Genomic DNA, 21,957 nt, shown 5'->3' with positions numbered 1-21,957 from the left:
ACAAAGACTACACTCCACGCTACATCTAGTCAGCCTCCCCCCACCCGCTTATGCGCGTGCTCATACACACAGCTACAGGAACATAAAGGAACTTGCTTTGAACAATGAACATTTTAGCTTATTATTATTTTTATTTAAAATAAATAATAATAATATATATATATTTTCACAGGAAAAGCATTCCACCATCTTTGAAGCAATAACTGAAAAAGCACAGGTGCAATTAAACGCATCAATAATGGCTGCATTCCATGTAGCTGTTCCAGTTAGCTCCTCAGTATGAGCCAACACAAGGAAAAACACAGGTATATGTAATACAATTGATTATGGCGGACTCAGTTCCATTTAGCTGCTTCGATTTCAAGGTCCTGCGGGGTATTGTGCATGCTGACTCATTTTCACGCTGTCGTGGCTTAATGGGACACTTATAAAATAATGGAGCCATCGTTGATGTTATTAGTAACACCTGTGCTTCTCCTACTGTGACTAGGTAAAACGTCTGATGTGCAAAAAAAAAAAAGGTCCATTTGTGCATGATGGCTCACTGCTACAACTTACTGGGATGTTGAAATGGAACAGAGCCATCATTAATGTATTAGTTCTGTTTTCATTCTGTTGTAACAGGTCAAAATGTATGTCCTGAAAAAAAAAAGGCTATTTTAGGAACTTTAGGAATTTTAGATTTTAAAACGTGCTGTGAAGTAATATGATAGGATCTGCATTATGGGGTTGCTGTGAGGAATTCTGGGCCCCACACTGCTCTTCTTTCCCCTTTGATGGTACATCACAATTGTAGAGTAGGGCTGGCAACACCATAGTAGCTTTGGGCCCCAAGAACAATCATCACCTTTCACCTCCCTTGCAACAGCACTGCAGTACATAGTGCTCTGTGTTGAGCAAAAGAGATGTACCATAAAGCCTACAGGGAATGTAGCAATATGATTAATAGTCCACGGGAAGTCAATACTGAGTGAACCAGCAGTTTGTACTGTGATGTTTTAATGTGGTACCATTTAATATTTATCTAATAAATTGCTATTTTCTCAATGTAATTCATCAAAGGAACAGTCTGTGACTAGTGTGCAGCCCTGTTCCCGTCCCGCCAGTCCAAGTCTACGTTGACTGAAGTTACCACAAATAAGGTGGTCAAATGAAAAATGTTCGTTTAATCCTCCCACTCTCCAACTTATTTCCTCACTAAAGGGCAAAAGCCGTTATAATTAAGAAATAACAGTTTGTTACTGCAATTTGAAGACCAAGGTAGATCGTCTGTCCCCATATCAGGACAGTGTATACCATATGTATGGGGGTGGGAGGAGTGTGCAGGTTTCCACAAACATTAAGCAACAGTACACATGGCTCATTGCTGCAATGAGGGTGTGATGTTCCTTCCTTTAATATACCCTGATTATACAATGGTACGTGAGTCACTTTTCATGGAGCCTTGTGTTCTTCCTCTCCATCTGTCTGTCTCTTCTCTGCTGATTGCAGAGGAAACTATACTGTATCTTACACCAGGGCCGACATTTCATCAGTTCAAATAGCAGCCTTGCACAGTCGCATATACAAATCAAACGGTGCAGAAGTGAAACACCTAACAGAGGAATTAGAAACCTCACTCAGAGTGCCTTGGTGTACCACTGAGTCAACCTCCATTCGGCCGAAACTAGCAATATAACTTTCTCAGAATATACAATGAAGAATAGCGTTGATATAATACAGAGTTTTAAGTTTATCTAACATTGCAACAATGCAATGAAACATAAGCAAACGACAAGTTTCAATCCTAAACCATTAGTTGTTGTTCCAGCACTGTAAACTCAGTCCTGCTGTATTAACAGCACAGATTTGATGGTGACATGCCAGGCGGACACCATGCCAATTTCAGCTCTTCTTTTGCCTTCAAAATCAACTTACTATGTGGCAACAGTGGAATCAGAGTAAAGGAAGGCTTTAAAGAGATATTTTATATTGTAGCAATTGTATATGTTTACCTTTTAGATAGCATAGTCATTCAAACTAATGTGACCCTGAGTGGAACTGCATAATGACTGCCTAAAAATCATACTTCAAACACACGCAGTGTACTTTGTTCAGTATGATGGCAGCTGATGCAGGTAACAGATTGTTGCAAAAATACTACCTATAGGCACACAGCTCTGCCTGTTAACAAGTAAAACCTCGTAGAAGAATGAATTTAAACCTCTTTTGTACCATGTGTTTGTTTTATCAACTATTGCATAAATGCACCACGATGACTCTCACAGTGTGATTATCTTTGCAACTTAGCACTTCAGCTGTCAAGTGATCACAAAAAGGTGAAATGTGAACGCAACCGAAGCCACTATTCTCTCTTAGAATCAAATCATCACCCTTTTATCTCATGTGCAGTTTATTTCATGCAGCATCTCTGATGAAAAACATTTCAGTGTCTCAGCATTTGCCCCCCCGTGTTCTCACCTCCTGCTGTAGTTCTGTCCAACAGTTCATTTTCCTCTTAAATGATACCTGAGGATTATTGTCCTCTTATCAATGATAAATAATGTATGGGCAGTCAAAACAAACAAAAACAACCTGCAAATATACATTTATGTAAAGAAAAAAGAAATGGCATGAGCAATGTTCAGGCAGGCCCTTGTAGGCTTGCTGCTGACAGGACTCACAGAGCTGAGGATAGCATGATCCCTCCCCAGGCTGACGGTCACTTAAGCTGTTTAAACTGTTGTACTATTGGACAGCCAAGACACCACACCTAGCATGGAGCTCACAGCTTCAGATTAAATTAGACATGCAGACAATCTGATTCCACCGTCTTTGGTGGCCAGGATTTCCAGGGGCCAGCCTTTCAAGTCTGGGTTAGGTTGAGCCCTAGTAGGATCATTTAAGACTCACAGCCTTTGTATTACAGTCTGCCCATGAAGACCACGGCGCTGATCACAGCAGACTTGGCTCATTGCACCATTTGAATACACATTTTTGATGCAGGTCATTGCATAAGACAAATAAATACAGCAATTAAAGTATGTGAAAGAGTCTGTGGGGAGAAAAAAAAACAGGTACAAGCTTCTGGAGTACTTCAATTACAGTGTCTTTAATTAAATGATTTGTTTATTTATTTTTTAAATAGATGCTTCTTAATTTTATGAATTAGCCGTAACTTGCATCTAACTTTGATTGCTGCCATGTGTGCCATGAAAGCAGCCAAACAAATGGTGTCCAAGTCTGCTCAGAGTAAAACGCTGGTCTGTGTAATAATTCTAAGTGTGTAATTTTGTTGTTATTCTTAACTTTGAGACTAAGTGCCATGCATGTGTTCCCAAGCGTTAGGACATGATTTGAGCCAGTAAATAATTTCATAGACCTCCAGAGGTCTCCTGAGTCAGTTAGAAGTGACCAGCAGAGGCAGCAACACCACACTTTCCATATTTTAGAAATATGTGATGATTGGTTTGTTCTAATATTCACACTTCTAAACAACATGAAAAACACTGATGACATGATATATTCAGTGTGAGTACAGTCAAATCTTCTCTAATGTTTTTGATTCCTTCTCATGTTCATATTAAACACACTTATCACACATCAGTTATAAAACATCCAAAGCACTTTAAGTGTAATACAAGAATCCTAATGGAAATAGAAATGACAAATTAAAATTGTATAGAAACGTTTTTCTATCAGTCTTTTATTTTTAAATTCATTGCTGTGTGTTGTTTCACATCACCCTTGGGGTTATGCTATTGCTGAATCAGTTCTTGATTGAGGGTATACTTATTTACTGAGATTTCTTTCAAACCATTCTTAAGAATAATATTGAGAAATTTCACATATAATGGTCCTGGTGGCCCTTTTCCCCCACACTCACAGACACTGTGGGTGGTAGGAAATTATGTGTCAATACATTTCCAGTTCCCACATGTCATAAGGGCAGGAAATAGTCACTGTAGGTTGATCAAGGTCCCACTTCCTTACATTATGCAGTCATGACACCACTCTACTGACTATACTGACCTGTATCTGACTGTACGTTGTGCACATGAAAAACTGGCAGATGTGTGGAGAACGTGTTAGGTGTGTCAGCTTTGGTCATGACTAGAGCAAACATTAAGCTTTTCATTGAGACAAATCCAGTAAATAGTCTTTATTCAGCTCCAAAGTTTCAGTCAGTGAGTTCATTGCCTGTTCCTGTGTTAAGAGAACACATACAGAAACCCACTGGATCAAAGTTTTTTTTTTTAAATCCAAGATGCCATTGTGAGCTCCACACCTCTCATTTTGAAATATCTTTATTTTTAAATTATGTCCATTGCCTACTTGATATTATTACAATATTAGGAAAACAGGAAGTAAGACAGAGCAGGCCTCCCGTGAACTCCAGTTGAACTCCCCACACCACAGATCAGCCAAGTACAGGGCAGTCTTCCAACTTTTACTATTTTTGCTGAATATATACAGCCGGAAAACGGAGATGAAGACAGCATAGAGAGACACAGAAGAGAAAGGTAGTGGTGGGCTTCAGTTCTTTACTAGCAGGTGCTCCAGTCCTGACTTTTTGACAGCATTATATTTTACAGGAAATAAAATTGTAGACACTACTGGAGGTTTTCGAGTGAATGGTATTTATTCATCTACTTGTTTTCTTACATTTAGAAACATGAGTCCATTTAGGAGGACATAACAAAAAGTAGGATGTAATATCTTCACACTTTGGATTGAAATCTAAAAGAAACGTTTGTCTTTGCAAATTTGATTTAAATATAAATTATTCTACCCCGGACATTTAGGTGGTCAACTGTTATCCCTGGATTATCTCTTGCAGGAGGGTCACAGGGGGAGATAAATCTAGAGAGGATTCAAATGGCAGGGGGCAGTGAAAGGTGCATAGACACCACCATCTGCTGGACAACTGTGTATTGCAAAAACAGACAGACTAAGGCGGATCACGGCGCCAGATTCTATGAAAGTCTTTATATAAGCTGCTTTGAATAGGAAACAGAAAAAAATTGTTAAAAGAATAAAATGGAACTGCCACACACACTAGCCTCCTAGAATTTAAGCACTTCAGCAGAACGCATTTGGCTGATGGCTTTTATGGTTGGCTACATATCGCCTCCACTACTCATCCACTTCAGGAACACCTGCCTCGACCATGCTTGGCTGTTGGGTTGCAACTCAGTGAACAGGCAGGCAACTTAAGAGCTTCAGTGGTTTGACCAAACAGCGGTCAAGATGCATGATCCAAGTGACTCCGAATGTGTTGTGATTGTTTGTGTCAGATGTGGTGGGCCCCCCGACATCTCAGGCGCAGCTGCCCTCCGGGGGATTTTCATGTGCTTGTTCAGAATTGACAAAGAATAGTTTGATTAACGGTCAGAGGCGGTTCTGTGGCTGAAAACAAATTGTCAGTGGGTGAGATCAGAGAAGAATTCAAGCAAACAGCAGGCATGAGCACAGTGCAACAGCTGGTCTCATCTGAATGTGCGGCCTGGGATGCCACTGGTTCTCTGGCCTGAATTATTACCCCAGTCTGGCCTTGCCCACAGACTACTACTTTTTTTTTTTTCTTTGAGCTTCACTTTACTGGGTCTCTTTCTCTTTAAGAACTGAACCTTATTTTATACTGAATGTATTTAAATGATGAGGGATTAAGGCTTGTCTAGAGAGTCTCTGTTTACCCACAAGGCACCAGGAAGTCCAGTGTTTGCAGATGTACTGGTGGCTCACAACCACTCATGGTGGAGTTATTCAGATCCTTTACTGAAGTAAAAGTACTGGTACTTTTACTTCAGTAAATCTCCAGAAAAATGTTCCATGTGACTAATGTATTATTATGCTATATTACAGTGAGATTATTAGATTGCTATCATTCATATATCTTAATATATCAGTGAGTTTGTAGCATTTTACTCTTGTGACATTTAGGTTAATCCAGTGGTTTCCAGTGCAGGGGTCAGGCCCCCTCTTAGGGGTCATGTGATTAATCTAAAGGGTCATGAAATGATTAATGGAGTAGAAAAGAAGAAAAAACTAATCTGTTTTCATTTTTTAAAATATTTTTTAGCTTTTGTATTTTTGTGAAAGGGTTCACAGGACAAAAATGCTGGGAACCATCAGTATAATCTTTAACATTGTATTATATTTTATAAGCTTCTATTTTTCTACTGTGAAATCTTAATCTGAAATATAATGGAGTTAAATGTGTAATGTTTCTCTGTGAAATGTAGTGCAGTGGAATTATAAAGTGGCGTCAAATGAAAACTAGAGTACAGCATTAACCTGAACTGTTCAACTCTCTCATGATAGTATGTTTCAGCCCAAAATTCACCTCTATAAACTGTACAATTCACTTTTTGCCATCCATTTATCAAGCGTAGACCCTAAGCAATATTATCACCCCACTGAAGACGTGTTTCTAGCTTCCAGGAAAATGTAAGTCCAATATCCAGCCTTCTTTTAGCTTTAAGTCTCTACCACACGTACCTGGATCATTAGCTAGTGAGCAGTTCACCAGCTAGCTCTGTTTGCTTTGGAAGTTCAGAAGAGTAGCAGAACTGAGCGAAAACTAAAAATACTTAGTGGGTATCTGCAGGAAGCAACTTGTTTCACATAACACAGTCATTATATTCATTTTTTATAAAAAAATATTTGTTAATGCAGCCAAACATTTAAAACATTTTTCTGATAAAAGCTTATTTTCATATTGCAATGAAATTAATGGAAATTTCAAACTAAAACTAGCAATGTGTTGTGGAAAATGGCAGCCAGTATGTAAAGTTAGCACAATATGCAAATACTGGCCAAAAACTGCCCATTAGATTGAGACCAATATGCAGGATACAAAATTTTCTCACGTCAGCTGGTTATGTTGTGATATCATTAAGTATAATTTTATGGTTTGGTTTTTATATAACATAAAACTCAAGCCCTAAACATTGTTCAGTGCTAAACTCCAGAAATGTGCAATGCTGGTGCTGTCTTAATACTGAACAGTACTTCATACATAAACACATTTGATAGTTTTCTTTTATTTAGACAACCCAAATAAAAGGCACATAACATTGCGCATGTTTATGTAATAATTTGACAAACATACATTTAAAAAAAATGTAGGAATGTTTGACCTTTCTGCTAATCAGAAAGCCTAGCCTCTCATATATACAAAATTACCATTGTTAATGTTCTAATACAAAAGATTTATAAAAAAGGTTATCTTATCTTTCACATCTATTGTAACTACCATATTCTTGGAACTAAAATAGTTTTGTACAAAGATATACATTCAACTGCTTTCACAAGGGTCCTGGAATTTCCAATTTTCTTGTTTTTTTTTTCCTTAAAAATAAAGAGATGTTCAATTCCACAAGAAATGTTCAATTGATCACATTATTACTGTATCAAATTTGGCAAACAGGCTATCATAGTGTATCTACGTAAAATGCATAAGAACAAAAAAAAAACCTACACTAATATTTTGTTTAAAACAAAACTTGGGAAAAATGACAAACATGCATATTGCATTTTTCAGTATAAACTGAACCAACTCAAAGAGCTGCAACACTGTTGAGATAACATGGCATTCATTAAAAATTAGTTGATGTTTAACAGCTAGTGTTTGGGGTCATGCAACATCAATCTCGTCCCATTATTTCAATGGACACAAACTTGCATTTTGTCAAACTCATCCAGATCTCGGCCATGTAACTACGCAGCCCGAGACTGAACGGGACTTTAAAGTAAATGTAAAAAAGGTACAGCATGTACTCCACTGTACAGGAAATGATCATTTAAATGGACGGCTATGTTTAAAATTGATCATTCTTGGACTTCTTGTCCCTGATGGAAGCCTAGTCAAGTGTTTTTTAACATCACAACGCCAAATGATTTAAAAGGAACCAAAAATCATGAGTAATGGGCTTTTATGTGCATTTCCTGAGTGAACGGTCCTTAGTATCGCCTTGGGGCTATCACAGATAAATGATTTAAAAAAAAGCGTACAGAAGAGTCAGACAAAACTAACTGGTCACCATTGCGATGACAGTAACAGCCTGAAAAAGCTTCACTACAAGGCCAGGCCTTTCCATTTTCAGCCACTAGATGGCCCTCAAGCGTCGGCTGACTAACCGAAACGCTTAAGACTTCAATTTGATCTTTGATAATACTGCTGCTCACCTGTATGTAGGATATGCTTTCAGTGCAAGACTCGTTCGATTCTGACTTCATGGGAAAAAAAAATGAACATTACAAATAGGCAAATAAAAACAAACCTTTGCGTTTCCATACAAATAGAAAACAAAGTACAAACATTTCGGAGTCAAGAGGACAGTGTTGAGATATCCGCTTGAATGACAGAAGCAAAAATTAAAATGCTGACATTAAAATACATTACTATGTCAACTGTACAAGTTAGTCACTGTACCTCAAGAGCATACCTACTATCTGAGAAGAAAATAAAGAAAAGCTATGCACTGTGAAAAAATATTCTTCCATGCAAGTGGAAGCTGCTGTCCCTTTTACTAGACTCATTTCCTATAACATTAAATAGTGATTAGCAGGCTATAGTTTAAAAATAAAAAACAAACAAAAAAAAAACAACATACAAAGTAACACCCAGAGGCTTTGGGAGAGAACTTGTAAAACATCAAAAAACAGCAATTTAGAGTTATTGCTTCAGTCCATTTCTCGTCTCCCTTTTACAAAAGCACAGGTGTGTCTTCCTACACAGGAGTCCTCAAGGGTGCTTGAGGAATCCTCTCCTCTCCTTTGTCATGATACAAATCACAGTTTCATCTTTCTAACTGACTACACTAAGTCTTACGGTTGTCCTGATTTCAAGATAAATCCTACTCGATTTCTACTCAAGTGTCCTGCATCTCATGTCAGTCACTTGACATTAGTTGGGACGAGGCTGGGACGTGGGGAGCCCCTGCCGGCCGCACAGCTCATGTAAATGTTCACTTCAGGGTCTGATGAAGTAAACAGGGTTCAAGGGCTGGGGGGAGAGAAAGAGCTGGGCTCGAGGTGCAAATTATGAGGACAGGAGTCTCTTGTTTCACTTCATTTTCCCTTTCTTTCTGGCCAGTGTTGTGCCAAAGCTCTCTCTTTTTCTTTCTTTTTTTTTTTACCAGGGTGGGGAAGAAGGCAAGACTTGGGACAGAAAAGGCATGCTATCGACTGGCCTCATGGCGATGTTGAGCGGACCGGCTATATTCATGGGCATGGGGGTCGTTATTGCGACTGGGTGGGCGATATTCATGGGCGCCGTGGCGGGGATGTTGACAGAGGCAATGTTGACAGGCCCGGTGATGGTGACTGGGTGCTGGAGGCTGACCGGAGACGTGATGTTGACCGTGTTGGTGCTAATGTTCATTTGTGCAGCTATGGTGACGGGGTTGTTGTTGTTGGAGTTGCCCCGGTTCATCGCCGTGGTGATGGGAGCAGAAACGGTCACAGGTGTAGCTGAGGCAGAATTGCAGACTTCGTTACCCTCTGGACAAAACATAAAATTGTATTTAACATACTGTAGTGAGGAGATAAAAGGCTAGCTAAATGGGCAACCCCTGTATAAGATTTTAACATTAGCAAAACATTACACCAAGTAATGTAACAACCAGGATTAGAACAGGCTGGTGGGCTTTAATGTATAAGGGCTGACTATGTCTTAATGACGGTTACAGCCATTCTGTGACCAACAAAGGCTTCGTGGCAAGTGAAGAGATACCAAAATGTGGCAGATGTTCATGATGTAATCAACAAAAAAGTGTTGGAAAGGGCTGTAAAGACTTGTTAAGGTGATGAGCATGAGACTTAGAGACAAAGTCTCAGTCTGACAGGTGTGGTGTACCTTTGTTACAGGAGTTAAAGTTGGTCTGTCCGTGAGTCTTCAAATGGCTGGTGATGTAGGCCGCGCTGAGCATCTTCCCACAGATGCTACAGGTGACCTTGCCTTCATGCCTGATCATGTGGGAACGCAGTCTGTCTTTGGTGGCGAAAGCAGAGGTACAGGCCTGCCGCCGTATGCAGACAGGGTCAAAGGTCAGTGGTGCAAAACAACAACAATAATGATGATAACAAAATAACAATAATGATCTGGAAGCTGACAGTAATGACTCTTACCGTTACTTGGCATTTAAACGGTCTTTCTGAGGAATGCACATGCTTCACATGGCAGCTCAAGTGGTCTGGCCTAGATTTAAAAACACAATAACACGTTTAATTTAAGACAGTGATGCAGTGGGCTCCATGAATTATAGATGAGTCACACAACATGGCTTTATGGTTCCATACGCTCACTGAAGTACAGAACATCTAGTTGACAGGGGTTTCTCTTCTAGAGAAACTTAGTGGAAAAGAACTAGTAAAGGGCTGATTCAGAGTCAGAGTATATTCATTAATATTGGAATATGAGTTTTAATAGTGATGTTCTTGAATTAAAAACCCCTACATATTTTCAAAACACAGACAGCTCTGCCATTCTTGTAAGACAAATACTAGGTTGTCTGCTACAGATGCCTAATTAGTGAGATAACAATGTAGGTCATTTCCAATTAAAATCACACATCATTAGCAACAGCTATTAAGTGAATATGTACTCCTAATATATTTTCTATTCTGTTTTTTTTTTTACAGTAACTTTACATTCACTTTACTTGTGATTTAACCAGTAACGCTAAAAAACAGGTTGTTTAAAAACTTGTGTTATTTACTAACAATGAGCACCACATGTAAGTGCACAAACAAACAAACATGAAAAAGCCTACTGGGTTGCGTTGTAGAACCTTTCTATACCTTGCAAGTGCAGTATCTGCAGAAGCGTACTGATGTGCTCTGTTTGCTTTGATAATGAGGGGATGGGCACAAGAAAAATCCCTAAAATTTCAGTTAATGGCAGTTAATTCTCCATGATCAATCGAGCGTGAATTAGTTTGACCTAGTTTCAAAAACGCACCACACTTGAATGGTGATTTTTTTTTTTTTTTTAAACAAAAACATTGTCCACTTCTTTTCTATTGGTAAATTAACAGTTTGGCATTATACTGCATTACATCTGTTTATTGTCTAGCATCCTTAACATTACTTAAAGAAATATGAAGAGAATGTTTATGAGCGTTTCCGGGAATTTGACCGGTAGTTTCTGACTGAAATCCGAGACTGAAGATTAGGGGGAGACTATGTAGGCCACAATGTTAATTTAACTTCATTAATGCCACTGGGGGTGGGGGGGGGGGGGGGGTTCAATTATTGTATTTCTAACAATGGTATCCTAAAAAAAAAGGGGTGTGTACAAAAAAAACTGTAGTGTATTTTACTTTTAATCTAAGGGTTAAAACAGCAACAAATAAACATGGTCAACACATTCCAGTGTTTGTCTGCTGTATAATTTACAGAGATCACTGCATATCAGCAACTGCAAGAAAACAGCTATGCGCCTCTTGACCTTTACAGTGAAACTCCAGCATTCACAAATTCTTCCTGGCACTGATCCTCTTCTGTCGGCTTGTTAATTCTAGTAAAGCTGTGAGCTGAATCATGTTGGAAGTGCCATAATGGAGTGAGTAAGGGCTGCAACACTGGCAGCTGCTCCCAAACCGGAAAGTTTCATGCTGCTGGATTTTTTTTTTTTTTTTTTTTTTTTAAATACAAATGAGAAGAGTCAAGTGGAATCTTCTCAGTGGTGCCATGAACCGGAATCAAGGCCTTTTTTTGTGTGTCCCCCTGACTAGGAGAGCAGACTCCAGACAGTGCCTGCCTACAGATCTGGCTGAGTGGCAGTGACTCAGTGCCCTGTTATTCAGTCCCTATTCTCACTTTCCAGTATGCTGATGAATCCCTGCCCCACGTCACTGTGTTGGAGGCATGCCTGAAACTGCCATACACAGCACAGTGCTAGTGTTACAGCTTGGCCACGGTACGCCGCTCATGTTTTTGTCGAAGTTGTGTTGCAGTACAGGACTCTTACGTTGTTATTAATATTCTGTGCTCACTCTATGCTGATTTACATACACCACAAGATATTTTGACTCATTAAAAGATAAGGAAGTGTTTGTTGTGTTGATGAATCTAAATATGGAGCTGTCACGAGACCTTCTAAAACAACATATTTATCCACTACGTGGTAAATGTGTTGACCTGAACATTAGCGCACGGTTCACTGCATTCCCAGGGGAAAGAGTCTGTGACATGCTGGCGGGAACCACAAAGTGACAAGTGACGCCTCCCCCTCCCCTGATACTCTACCACTGGTGCTCTTCCATGTGCGACTGTTTAAACATGTGGCTGAAATGGTGCGGGGGTCAGTACAAGTACAAACCTAAACTGCTTAGCACAACTATAAACATTAAAGCACAGCCACTGGGAAGCTACGTGGACAGTGGGATGGCCATACAGTCATATGAAATCATGGTGCTACCGAATAACCAAACACCACTGGCTTAATCCTTCACATACAAATCACAGGTTACCACAAGCAACACAGCTGCTATTGAGTCAACGTCTGGTAAAGCATCAAATGTCCACTGCTAAAAAAGCTTTCCAGTGAACAACTGCAAACACGAAAGATGGTAATTTTAGAGTATTTAAGGTTTCACTTCAGTCTAACGAGCGATGTGTTTTTTTTCCCCCATCTGAGACACAACAAAAGCTAACTGTCGAGTGCCAGGCAAATACACAAAAATGATATGTTGGTTAGAATTTGTTTATATTCGTTCTATTTTTAAAATCCATGCAGACAAGTCAAGGCTCCTCTCTTTGACCCTGGAATGCAATCATCTGTCTCCACTCTCATAAGAATAAATTAGATCTCAGAATCATATTTCCTATTTATTGGAGCCTTATTATTTGTTGATTGAAAGCGTATGAGCAAATCTTATTTGCATTTGCCCCCATTTTCTCACCAATTTAGTACTTGCTATTGTCCCTATGCACTGTCTCTGCTGCTGCTGATCCCACTGCCTAAAAAAACATCTCCTCAGATGCACATACAGAAAAGTTGCAAACCACCTCCTTTTGATACTGACGGGCAAAGGTTCATAGGCCTTGACAGCCTCAATTAAGACACATCCCACACAAACCAGTGGCCAGTGCAGCGATGAAGACATGGTACCCTGCTGGACCCCACCAGAGAAAACTTCCAGTTATGTTTGTGGGTCTGTCTCAAGGAGCAGTTTCACTGAATCAGCTGGATGTGTCTGGTCTAAGAGGGAACATAACAACTTATTCCACCACCTTAAGAGCTATATGAGGAATGTACAAAGACATTTGAAACGAGTAATGTTATCTCCCCCATGAAGTCTGTTGCCAGCACTTAACAGCCATCCATGGCTCAGGGTTTGCCAGTCTGAATCCCTGTAGCAAGACTGTCTGGGAGCATAAAGAAAAAACATGAACTTCAAATTACGGTGAAGTTTATGCTTTACACCATATACATTATGGTGTAAAATTTCTCACTGTTAAAAACGCAAATTTTAAAAACATTTTGTAAGCCGTTTAACCATTACTGGGCCAGAGAGCAAAGCCTAAAAAGCATGATCCTTACCTGGAAAAGCCTTTCCCACACACAGAACATACATAGGGCTTGTGGACTCCCCCGTCGTGAGAGCGCACATGGTAGGTCATTCGGTCCTTCCTTTTAAAGCGTTGCTGGCAGATGGGGCACTCAAAAGGCTTCTCATCTGAATGGGACAGCTTGTGGCGATTCAGGTGGTAGACATCACGAAATGCCTTGCCACACATCTCGCACCCGTGGTTTTTCTTGACAGGTTTGGCGGGCTTCTTGATGACGTTTTGCTGCGGCACATTACCCATTGCTGATGATGTCATGATACTTGTGCCTGAGGAGACAGAGGTGGTTGCTGTGGAGAGGAGGCCTGCTACCGTGGAGATGTAGGATGGGTTGCCGTTGTTCTCTCGTGGCATGGTAGAGATCATGGGTACCATGGTGGGGGCTGATTGGGCTGTCTTCTTTGGCCGTGACACCATCTTGATACCGGTGTGGCTGGACTCATGACGCCGCAGATGGTAGCTGTCGCGGAAGGCCTTGTTGCAGTAGCCGCACACGAAAGGTGTTTTGCCTTTGTGTTCCTTCTTTATCACAGGCACTGGTGGCCGTGGTCCTCCTCCGCTGGCCACATTATCTTTGAGGAGATCAGCAGCACTGGTAGGCGGCTTCTGGTCTATTTGGATGGGAAGGACAGGCTTCTGGTCAACTTGTTCGGCTCCTGCATTAAGAAGTGGTAGCAGGCTGTTCTGGGCCACCTGGTGCTGGTGGTGAAGGGCTTCATTGGCCTGCTAATGAAACAAGAACACACACACACACACACCTCAATTTATGATGAACCCAAGCCACAATACATTCCAGAGATTTGTTGGTAAAATTTAATATGAGCTTTAAAGCACCACTCGTGACACTGAAGGGTCATCATTTATTCTAACACAAAACTGAGCGCTGTGTATTAGAAACTACGAAATACACCTCAATATTGGGAAGCAGTAGCTCCACAGCAATAGAAATTCCCCACTTTATCGTTACTGCACAAACTCTGCTTGAGATAACTATTCCACCACAGGAAGTTTGCCAGAGGTCAGCTCTGACAAGTCCATGAACACTACAAGGCTTAAATATTTCAGATGTTAGGAAATACAAAATGTGCACTTTATCTGTCATTGATCAGGTTGGCACCAAATTAACTGCACGAAAAAGGATCCCATTGTGATGGTGCTGAACAGCAAGCATATCAAATTAGAGGCATAGCAAACTCCTATGAACTGCTAAGAAGGTTCTGAAGAGCAGGCCATTAACTCAGGTACAGAGCTCAGTTAGGGAATATGTTAAAGCTGAATAGCGGGTCAGTAAAGGACTGAAGTGCTTGCACACACACACTACAGAAAAACACACTAAACTAAAAGAAATACAAAAACAACAAAAAAAAAAAAACATGGATCACAGCCGCCTGCTGGCTACTTGGCTTCCTACATTGTGTCACTGGGGTTTTGTGGGCTTCAAATCATTGCCCACTACTGCCACAACAGAAATGGCTGGGTGCAATAAGAAGAAGCAGGAGCAGCAGCAGCAATAACAACCAGTTGCTAAGTTGGGTTTCACTCATTTAAGTAACCACACCTCCTGACTGAGGAGGGCAGACACAATTTGCATCACTTGCCAAAGCCGTGACCTAAAACAAGATCAATTTTTCCAAGAGAGAATGCTGAAAAAAAATCAAGCAGCTCCTGTTAAAAAACACTGCAGGTGCATTTTGTTTGGGTGTTTTTCATTGAGGAAGAAAGTTAATGACAGACAACAGTGGAGAACTCAAACCAGGACCAAACAATGTCCCTATATATCAACTCTAATGCAGTGGCCTGATTATCTTTTTTGAAGTCGAGTTGTAAGAAAAACAAAAACAAAAACAAAACAATCCCATGTCTCAGAGATAAAATACCCCTGATAACCACGTACTAAACTGTAGTGTAAACTCAATCCATCCTGTAGTTGCCTTCAATTTTAACGTTTCTACTCAGATCAGTTTTTAATGAACTTTTCTGCCTTCATACATAGAAATTAACAGAGAAGCAAACCCAGAGTCGCAGACACACAATCAGAGGGGACGGATGTTAATGGTAACTTGTTGATTTCTATCAATTCAGAAGGTTTTATTTTACTTTATATCGTCTTTTTGAGTCGCGAGGGGTAACACTATCAGTTCTCTGCTAAAGACAGCATTTTTTTTCATATCATACTTAAACATAAAAATTGTATCACACTTAACTCTGTTGTTTCAGTAAATGGACACATTTACAACTGTGTTGTCAACCACCAGCAAGAAAGGGCAAGGTGAAATACTTGACCTTTCCCTTTGAGGTTCAATCATCCATCGAAGAAGGCCAGCCAAGAAAGGAGTTGCAAAGGAGGAGGCAGGGGATAGAAAAGAAAAATGAACCACACAATGTCCTCCTTATGTCATCTAGCCTATTGTGAAAGACACAAATCTGAGCAGTGATGCACTTGGGCCTCAGCGGGGGATCTTTGTATGCTCATCTTCATTGATTTGGCTCATCTATTCATGAGACAGGGACATTGTTTCTCCACACACTACTCAGCTAAACTAGCCGTCATTCCCTCATACGCAATGGGACCTGGGAACTTGTGGAAAATGCCACCAAGCCCACCCATCCATTTGTCCAAGCACCTGCTCACACTTGCCACCTTCCAGGATTAGTCATCATCATGCCAATAGTAACCCGTCCACTGGCACACCAAAGGGTGGGGTTCGGGGGGGGGCTTTATGTTTGGGTGGGGGGGGGATACCAGCCGGGAACCCTCTTTGTGAAGCTTGTGAACAGCAGACATAGCCACTGCAGACAGCCTGGCCTCTATACAGAGGTGCAGGGCCTGTAAGCTGCTGTGCTTTCATGCAGCTCTGACCATTTTGACACAAATGTGCTCTGACAACTGGGACTGCTCCCTCATAAATAACATCAAAATGGAGGGAGTGTCCTGATGGCTCCACGGGCCACTGTAGACTTGAATTGAGCTCATGGTTTGAGTCAGATTATGAGCCGTCTTTCTGCAATCGTTGTCTGCCTCACACTGAAATCACAATTTTCACAAACCAAACAAACTTTAATTGACAACATAAAGAGGGAAGGAAAAGAGGGGCCGTCTGTGATTCTGTTGTAGGCTGTTCTTCATTTGTTTACAAGCACTGAAATCTTTGGCTGCTACTCAGTTTGCTGAGTTGACAAGTTCTTACAAAACATCACTTTTGTAATGTTTGCGACCCTTCTGGATTTTTTCTTAGCCTGTAAAACTACACAAATACTGGGGGGATTCAGTGCCCTGCTTGTTGATGCTGTTGGTTGCAAATAGAGGTTTTTCAGTTCTGCTGGAAGGGAGCAAATTATTTTAGAGGATGTTCTGATACATTAATTCGTTCACCAGGGCTTGGACTGCATCATGTAAGGGGACAATATCAGCCATTTCTAAACTACTCTTCTCCCAGGAAAACTGAAACCAACAAGCCAAAACCTCTAAAATTGTTGGCGTTTAACAGAACATCTTATTGCAAACAAAAATCTGTCATTTGTGATGTAGCATATGTATGGCACAGACTAATAGCTTATTTTCTGGCACTGAAGCTATGATGAAATTGCTCTTCTTGAGTCAGATCCTCTGAACTAGGACGACTGATTTCATACAAAATGTACAGGTCTGACTTACATTACAGAGACAGAAGAAGGACATAAAGAAAGAAAATACCTCTCTGATACCTAAGAAGTTCACCTTTTGTCAGCAGAACCACTGCAGTCGCAAACAGCACACAGTGATGAGAACACCTGGTGAGTGCTCTTTGTAACAGTGATGTAAAGCACTGGACCCCAGAGTCACCCTTAATTTCAATCTGTGCTACGCAGTAATATCCATTAACGTTCCACTCGTATTTGCTTTTGTTTGCTCAGAGGTTTTATTCCTACTGATCTGAAAGGTAATAAACTTCTTTCACAGTAGCACAGGTGTAATTGATCATATTAAAACCTACTACATTCCATTTAGGTAAGCTGGTTCCAGGGCCCTGGTATTGTGCATGCTGCCTCACTGAGGTAAGTTTTTGAGCCATTGTAAATAGAATTGGTTTCACCTGAGCTTTTTATGCTGTGGCAAGTCATAATGCCTGCCTCAAAACTGAACAGTACAATATATGAAACTGATGAAATATTTCTCACTGGCACTGTTAAGACTCTACTTAAAACAGGTTGTCAGGTCTAATTTTTTTTTTTTTGCAAATGTTAAATTTGCTTAACAGGGGAGGATTGGGCTACTGACAGGAAAAAGGTTGAGCCTGGAAAAAAAAGCAACCTTTACTCTAGCTCTAGGATGTAAATCTAAAGTTTATGACTAAAGCTAAAGCTCCATTCAGTAATATATTTTACATAATTAAAAAAGTAATCAAATTACTAGCTGCACAGCACCAAATGGCAGACCGAAGCATTAGTGACTGGCTGGAGAACAAAGCTGAGCATCCGGCAGGTTAAAGACACTGATATTTGTCAGGAGCTGGTAGGGAACAAACCAGAGCTAAAATGTTAGAACACATAAAATGTTGGCTACAAATGAATGATAACATGGCTTCAAGTTTACTGTAGGTGCGAGCAGGCAATTATTTGATACCATGTTAGTCATAACAACTTGGTGACTGTGTTTCTTCCCCTAACGTAGAAAATTAATGCAATTTCAAACATAACTGGAACACTTCTGAAAGCAAACTATCACTGCAGTGAGTGTAAATATCTAAAATATAATTTTGCATACATTTGGCCACTTGTTTACTGCATTAAGGAACCAAACAACACCAGCAAATCAACAACATGGCTTCCAAATGCAACAGCTTGATTTAAAGCACATGTCTTGCAGTTTTCTGTAAGGCCAACGTTATTAGCTTAGGATGAGTTGCTCTTTTAAATATTTAACATTTTAGCATAGTGTGTTCACCTGTTGAATTCTATTTTCTTCTAGACATCCGGGAACTTGTCAGCTAAATACTTTGGAGAATTAGCCAAACGCCTCTGGAATGAATGGAGATGTAACATTGTTTATACAAATTTTCTGTTACTGCAATACAGTTAACAGAGATTCAGGCACAGAAGGATTGCACTATGACTTTATTACTGGTGTATGATTCTGCATTCAGAGCCACGCTGGTCTAAAAAAAACATGATTCACAAGAGGTCTTAACTGTAGCCCAATGAAAACTGCCTATTTAGTACACTGCACATTTATAAAAAAGAATAGGCGATACAGCTGTACCTATGGTAATATTCAAGCTCATTTACACAACAATACAGATAATAAATAACACCTGACAAAGCATTTAAACTTGGTTAATCATCGTGTTATAGCACCTTTAGACAGAAGGTAACACAGTGGAGAACTAAGAAAACCCAAATTGCTGGACAAAAATTGGTATTAGTTAGACTAAATATTATTGTTTTTATGTCAACTTCCCAAATGATAACTACAGTCAGATTTACATGACACTGACGTTGAAACAGTGTGAGGTACATAATACATGCAGGGCTTCTGGCTGGATGCCAGATACTGCACAACGAGCCACAAAGTCCATCTGCCTTTTTCATCAGGAAGAAATGGTGCTCTAAGATGCGAGTGAGCGATCAGTCTCTGGCAGCAGAGCTAAATTTTTACAAATGCCACAAAAAAACATGATGCAAACCTAAAGGCTTTGGTACGTAACTTTGTTTCAGCATCCCACAATTTGTACTCTTTCCAACTATTGCTCACTCGACACTGAGCAGGGAAAAGTGTTAACACTGGACCATTAAACTTAAATGAGAAACATTATAGTTCTATTACGCAAGATGTTCAAATGTGCTTAGATGTGATTTTCATCTAAGCTTCTTTTCTACCATATTCCATCACTGTTCTCTCTGAGCACCAGTTTTACACATTTCCATCAGCATCTTTACTTTGAAGATTGCAAGAGACCCACAGCAGACACATGCCTCTAAGGGCTGAACATATTTATGATAAATATCATTGGCTGGTACTGACAAGGGACCCAGGAACAGTACTGCTAACTCTGCACAAGACCCTGCTCCCTCAAATTCATACAATCAGCTCATATATGAAGCTGGATTTAAATAATAAACTCAGCACCTGCAACGCTGTCGTGAGCGTTTGAGGATGTAGATAATAATAATAATTTAAAAAAACATAAACATAAATAATATTTTTTGTGAATACTACCGAACTGCTGCAAAGTTCACTGAGGATGTTTTCCCCCCATAAAGAGTTTGACCCACCCGCTAAAACATACAGGGCATAACTTAATTGATAATACGCAGAAAAATCTCTTATGAGTTGGAAATACAACTGGGACTGCAGACTGGCGAGATATTTAGGATATGGGTTAATATTTTTGATTAAATATCTTGTATTTTTGATCATGATCTCACCAGGCTCGATTCTTTTATGCTAAGTAAGGCCATGGGAGTAAAATATTTCATTCATGTCACTGAACAATAGCCTTCCATCTTTGGACACACTGTAAACCGTGGCAGATATCACTCTCAACAGCAGCACCCACTTTCTGGCTGAAAAGGGATTTATAAATTGCGTAATGTCGCTGCTAATTTCAAATCTGCCTCTTCGTAGCTAGTGTTAGCTGATGATATGTGCATAGTTCGAATTCCTTTCTCCCGCGGTCACCAGAATAAATAGCTAGTTAATAAACAGAGCTGTGCTCCGCTTGTTATCAAGTCGTGTAACGTTAGTTTTCGCAAGCTCATAACAGCAGCCTCGCCCAAATTAAGCTAAATTAGCTAGCGAGTTTGATGAAGGCAGCCTAAACATCGTTAGCTAACTTGGCTAGTTACTGTCGAACCGGCTGAGGCAAGCGGAAAGTTCACCGCGGACTTGCGAACCGTTGTTAGTAAATCTCAGCAGCTGATAACCTAAGTATACACTTATTCAACCTTTGCTAACGTTGACCACTTTAAATCTAATTTATTTGTGGTATTAACCACGTTGAAATGAAAATCTTCGCCGGCGTTACATCTTATTATCCAACAGCCGTCCGATCAAAGCCTTCAGTCAAATGGGAAAAAAACAGGTCTGTCTCGATTGTAACGGTGCAGTGGCGTCTCCAGCTTTAACGTTACTTCAAATTATCTCGCATGTTTTGCTGGCTTCGACTTGGCAAACAAACTTAAAAATTACAATCGCTGTCGAGATATCTCGTATCCGTGATCTAAATGTCCGTATAATGTACAAACAAGCCACGTTTTTCAAACACTCGTTCAGAAGAATTGATTTTTTGTTCTAGCGTCATTCCCAAGCCTCACAGCTGGAAGCCTGGATTCATATACCATTGTTTTGCTTGGTTACTTGATCCTGGCATTACTCGTTTAATAACTGGTTTTACCGCTAACACGGCCAGTGGTCACGTTATTAAAGGTTGTTTAGCGACCTATCCCTGTTTCCCTCCTAAAGAGTCAACTTACTTGAAAAAGAAACGTACTCCAGCTCGGCTCCATTTCCACACTTACTAATTCTGTAGGAAACCTGGTAGAAGCCTACAACAAAGCAACCAAACATGGCAGCTGAAACAACTTCCGGTAACCTCGAGGGCTGAACCACTTTACATACTATCAAGGGGGGGCGAGTTAAATTTAGTTCGCTACAAAGGAGTCAGTGTAATCGTTTATGCGGTTCATATAACAGAGATTAACAAGTGGAAGCTGTTAACTTAAAATGTTTTCTAAAGTACATTAGCAAGGTATTATCGGAGTCGTTTATCTCCTATCACTGAGCTAATTTGATGTAGTGAGATTTGTAAACACCCCTGTGGATGGTGTTTCGCTGATTCTGCGAGGCGCATTTGTTATAATCGAATACTGTCGCATGTGGTGGGGTAATGCTTGTTCTTCAGTAACAATCAGTTCATATTAAATAAGAAAACATTTGAATTGGAAAGCGGTTTGCGCCGCACCACAAACATTTAGTCTTTCTTCTTCCCTGTGTTGAGAAGTGTTTCAGTTTAAACGGAGCGAGAAATAATCCGCTGGCGTAGCTATTTATTTTCATTCATGGGCTGGGAATGAATGAAAACGTCAGAGCACATAAATTACACGAACTGCCTCCAGTGGACCAAAATAATATACATCCAGTCTAACCCTGTTCGCCGAATACACCACTTATATTACATAAACTAAGGTTTTAAAAAATCTTTTGGTAGTTATGTCTTACAGGCTTACTTCCTGCAGAATTTGTGCATTTACCTCAGTAACTCCTGAGTTGATGAATGAGCCTCAGCCCCTTGTTTATCAGATGACAATAAAGTGCAGTGGATGAATAGGTTGTTTCTAATGTTGTTTATTGCCACACCACTTTTTCGAAATGCTGAGGCAGCTGATTTGTTAAAAACACATTAAATATGTAGCAAAATTACA

The 21,957-nt window shown here is 40.1% G+C and overlaps 1 protein-coding gene across 2 annotated transcripts; it reads right to left on the bottom strand.

Annotated features, from left to right (window-relative positions):
• Positions 1-7,301: 7,301 nt before the first annotated feature.
• Positions 7,302-21,129, bottom strand: vezf1a (vascular endothelial zinc finger 1a). 2 transcript variants are annotated; one of them, XM_041052198.1, is made up of 5 exons: positions 21,010-21,129; positions 13,532-14,283; positions 10,114-10,183; positions 9,842-10,004; positions 7,302-9,486 (listed from the first exon to the last, which is right to left on the bottom strand). In XM_041052198.1, the coding sequence occupies exons 1-5, from the start codon at positions 21,040-21,042 to the stop codon at positions 9,119-9,121; spliced, it is 1,386 nt and encodes a 461-aa protein (XP_040908132.1). In that variant the 5' UTR covers positions 21,043-21,129; the 3' UTR covers positions 7,302-9,118. The 2 variants fall into 2 exon arrangements, with proteins under 2 accessions (XP_040908132.1, XP_040908133.1); XM_041052199.1 differs by having other exon boundaries at positions 7,302-9,456.
• Between the last annotated feature and the right edge of the window lie 828 nt (positions 21,130-21,957).

The sequence above is a fragment of the Toxotes jaculatrix genome, chromosome 12, assembly GCF_017976425.1.
Source record: "Toxotes jaculatrix isolate fToxJac2 chromosome 12, fToxJac2.pri, whole genome shotgun sequence".
Taxonomy (NCBI): domain Eukaryota; kingdom Metazoa; phylum Chordata; class Actinopteri; family Toxotidae; genus Toxotes; species Toxotes jaculatrix.
The sequence above is the reverse complement of the archived record's forward strand: the minus strand, read 5'-3'. Positions and strand labels throughout refer to the sequence as shown.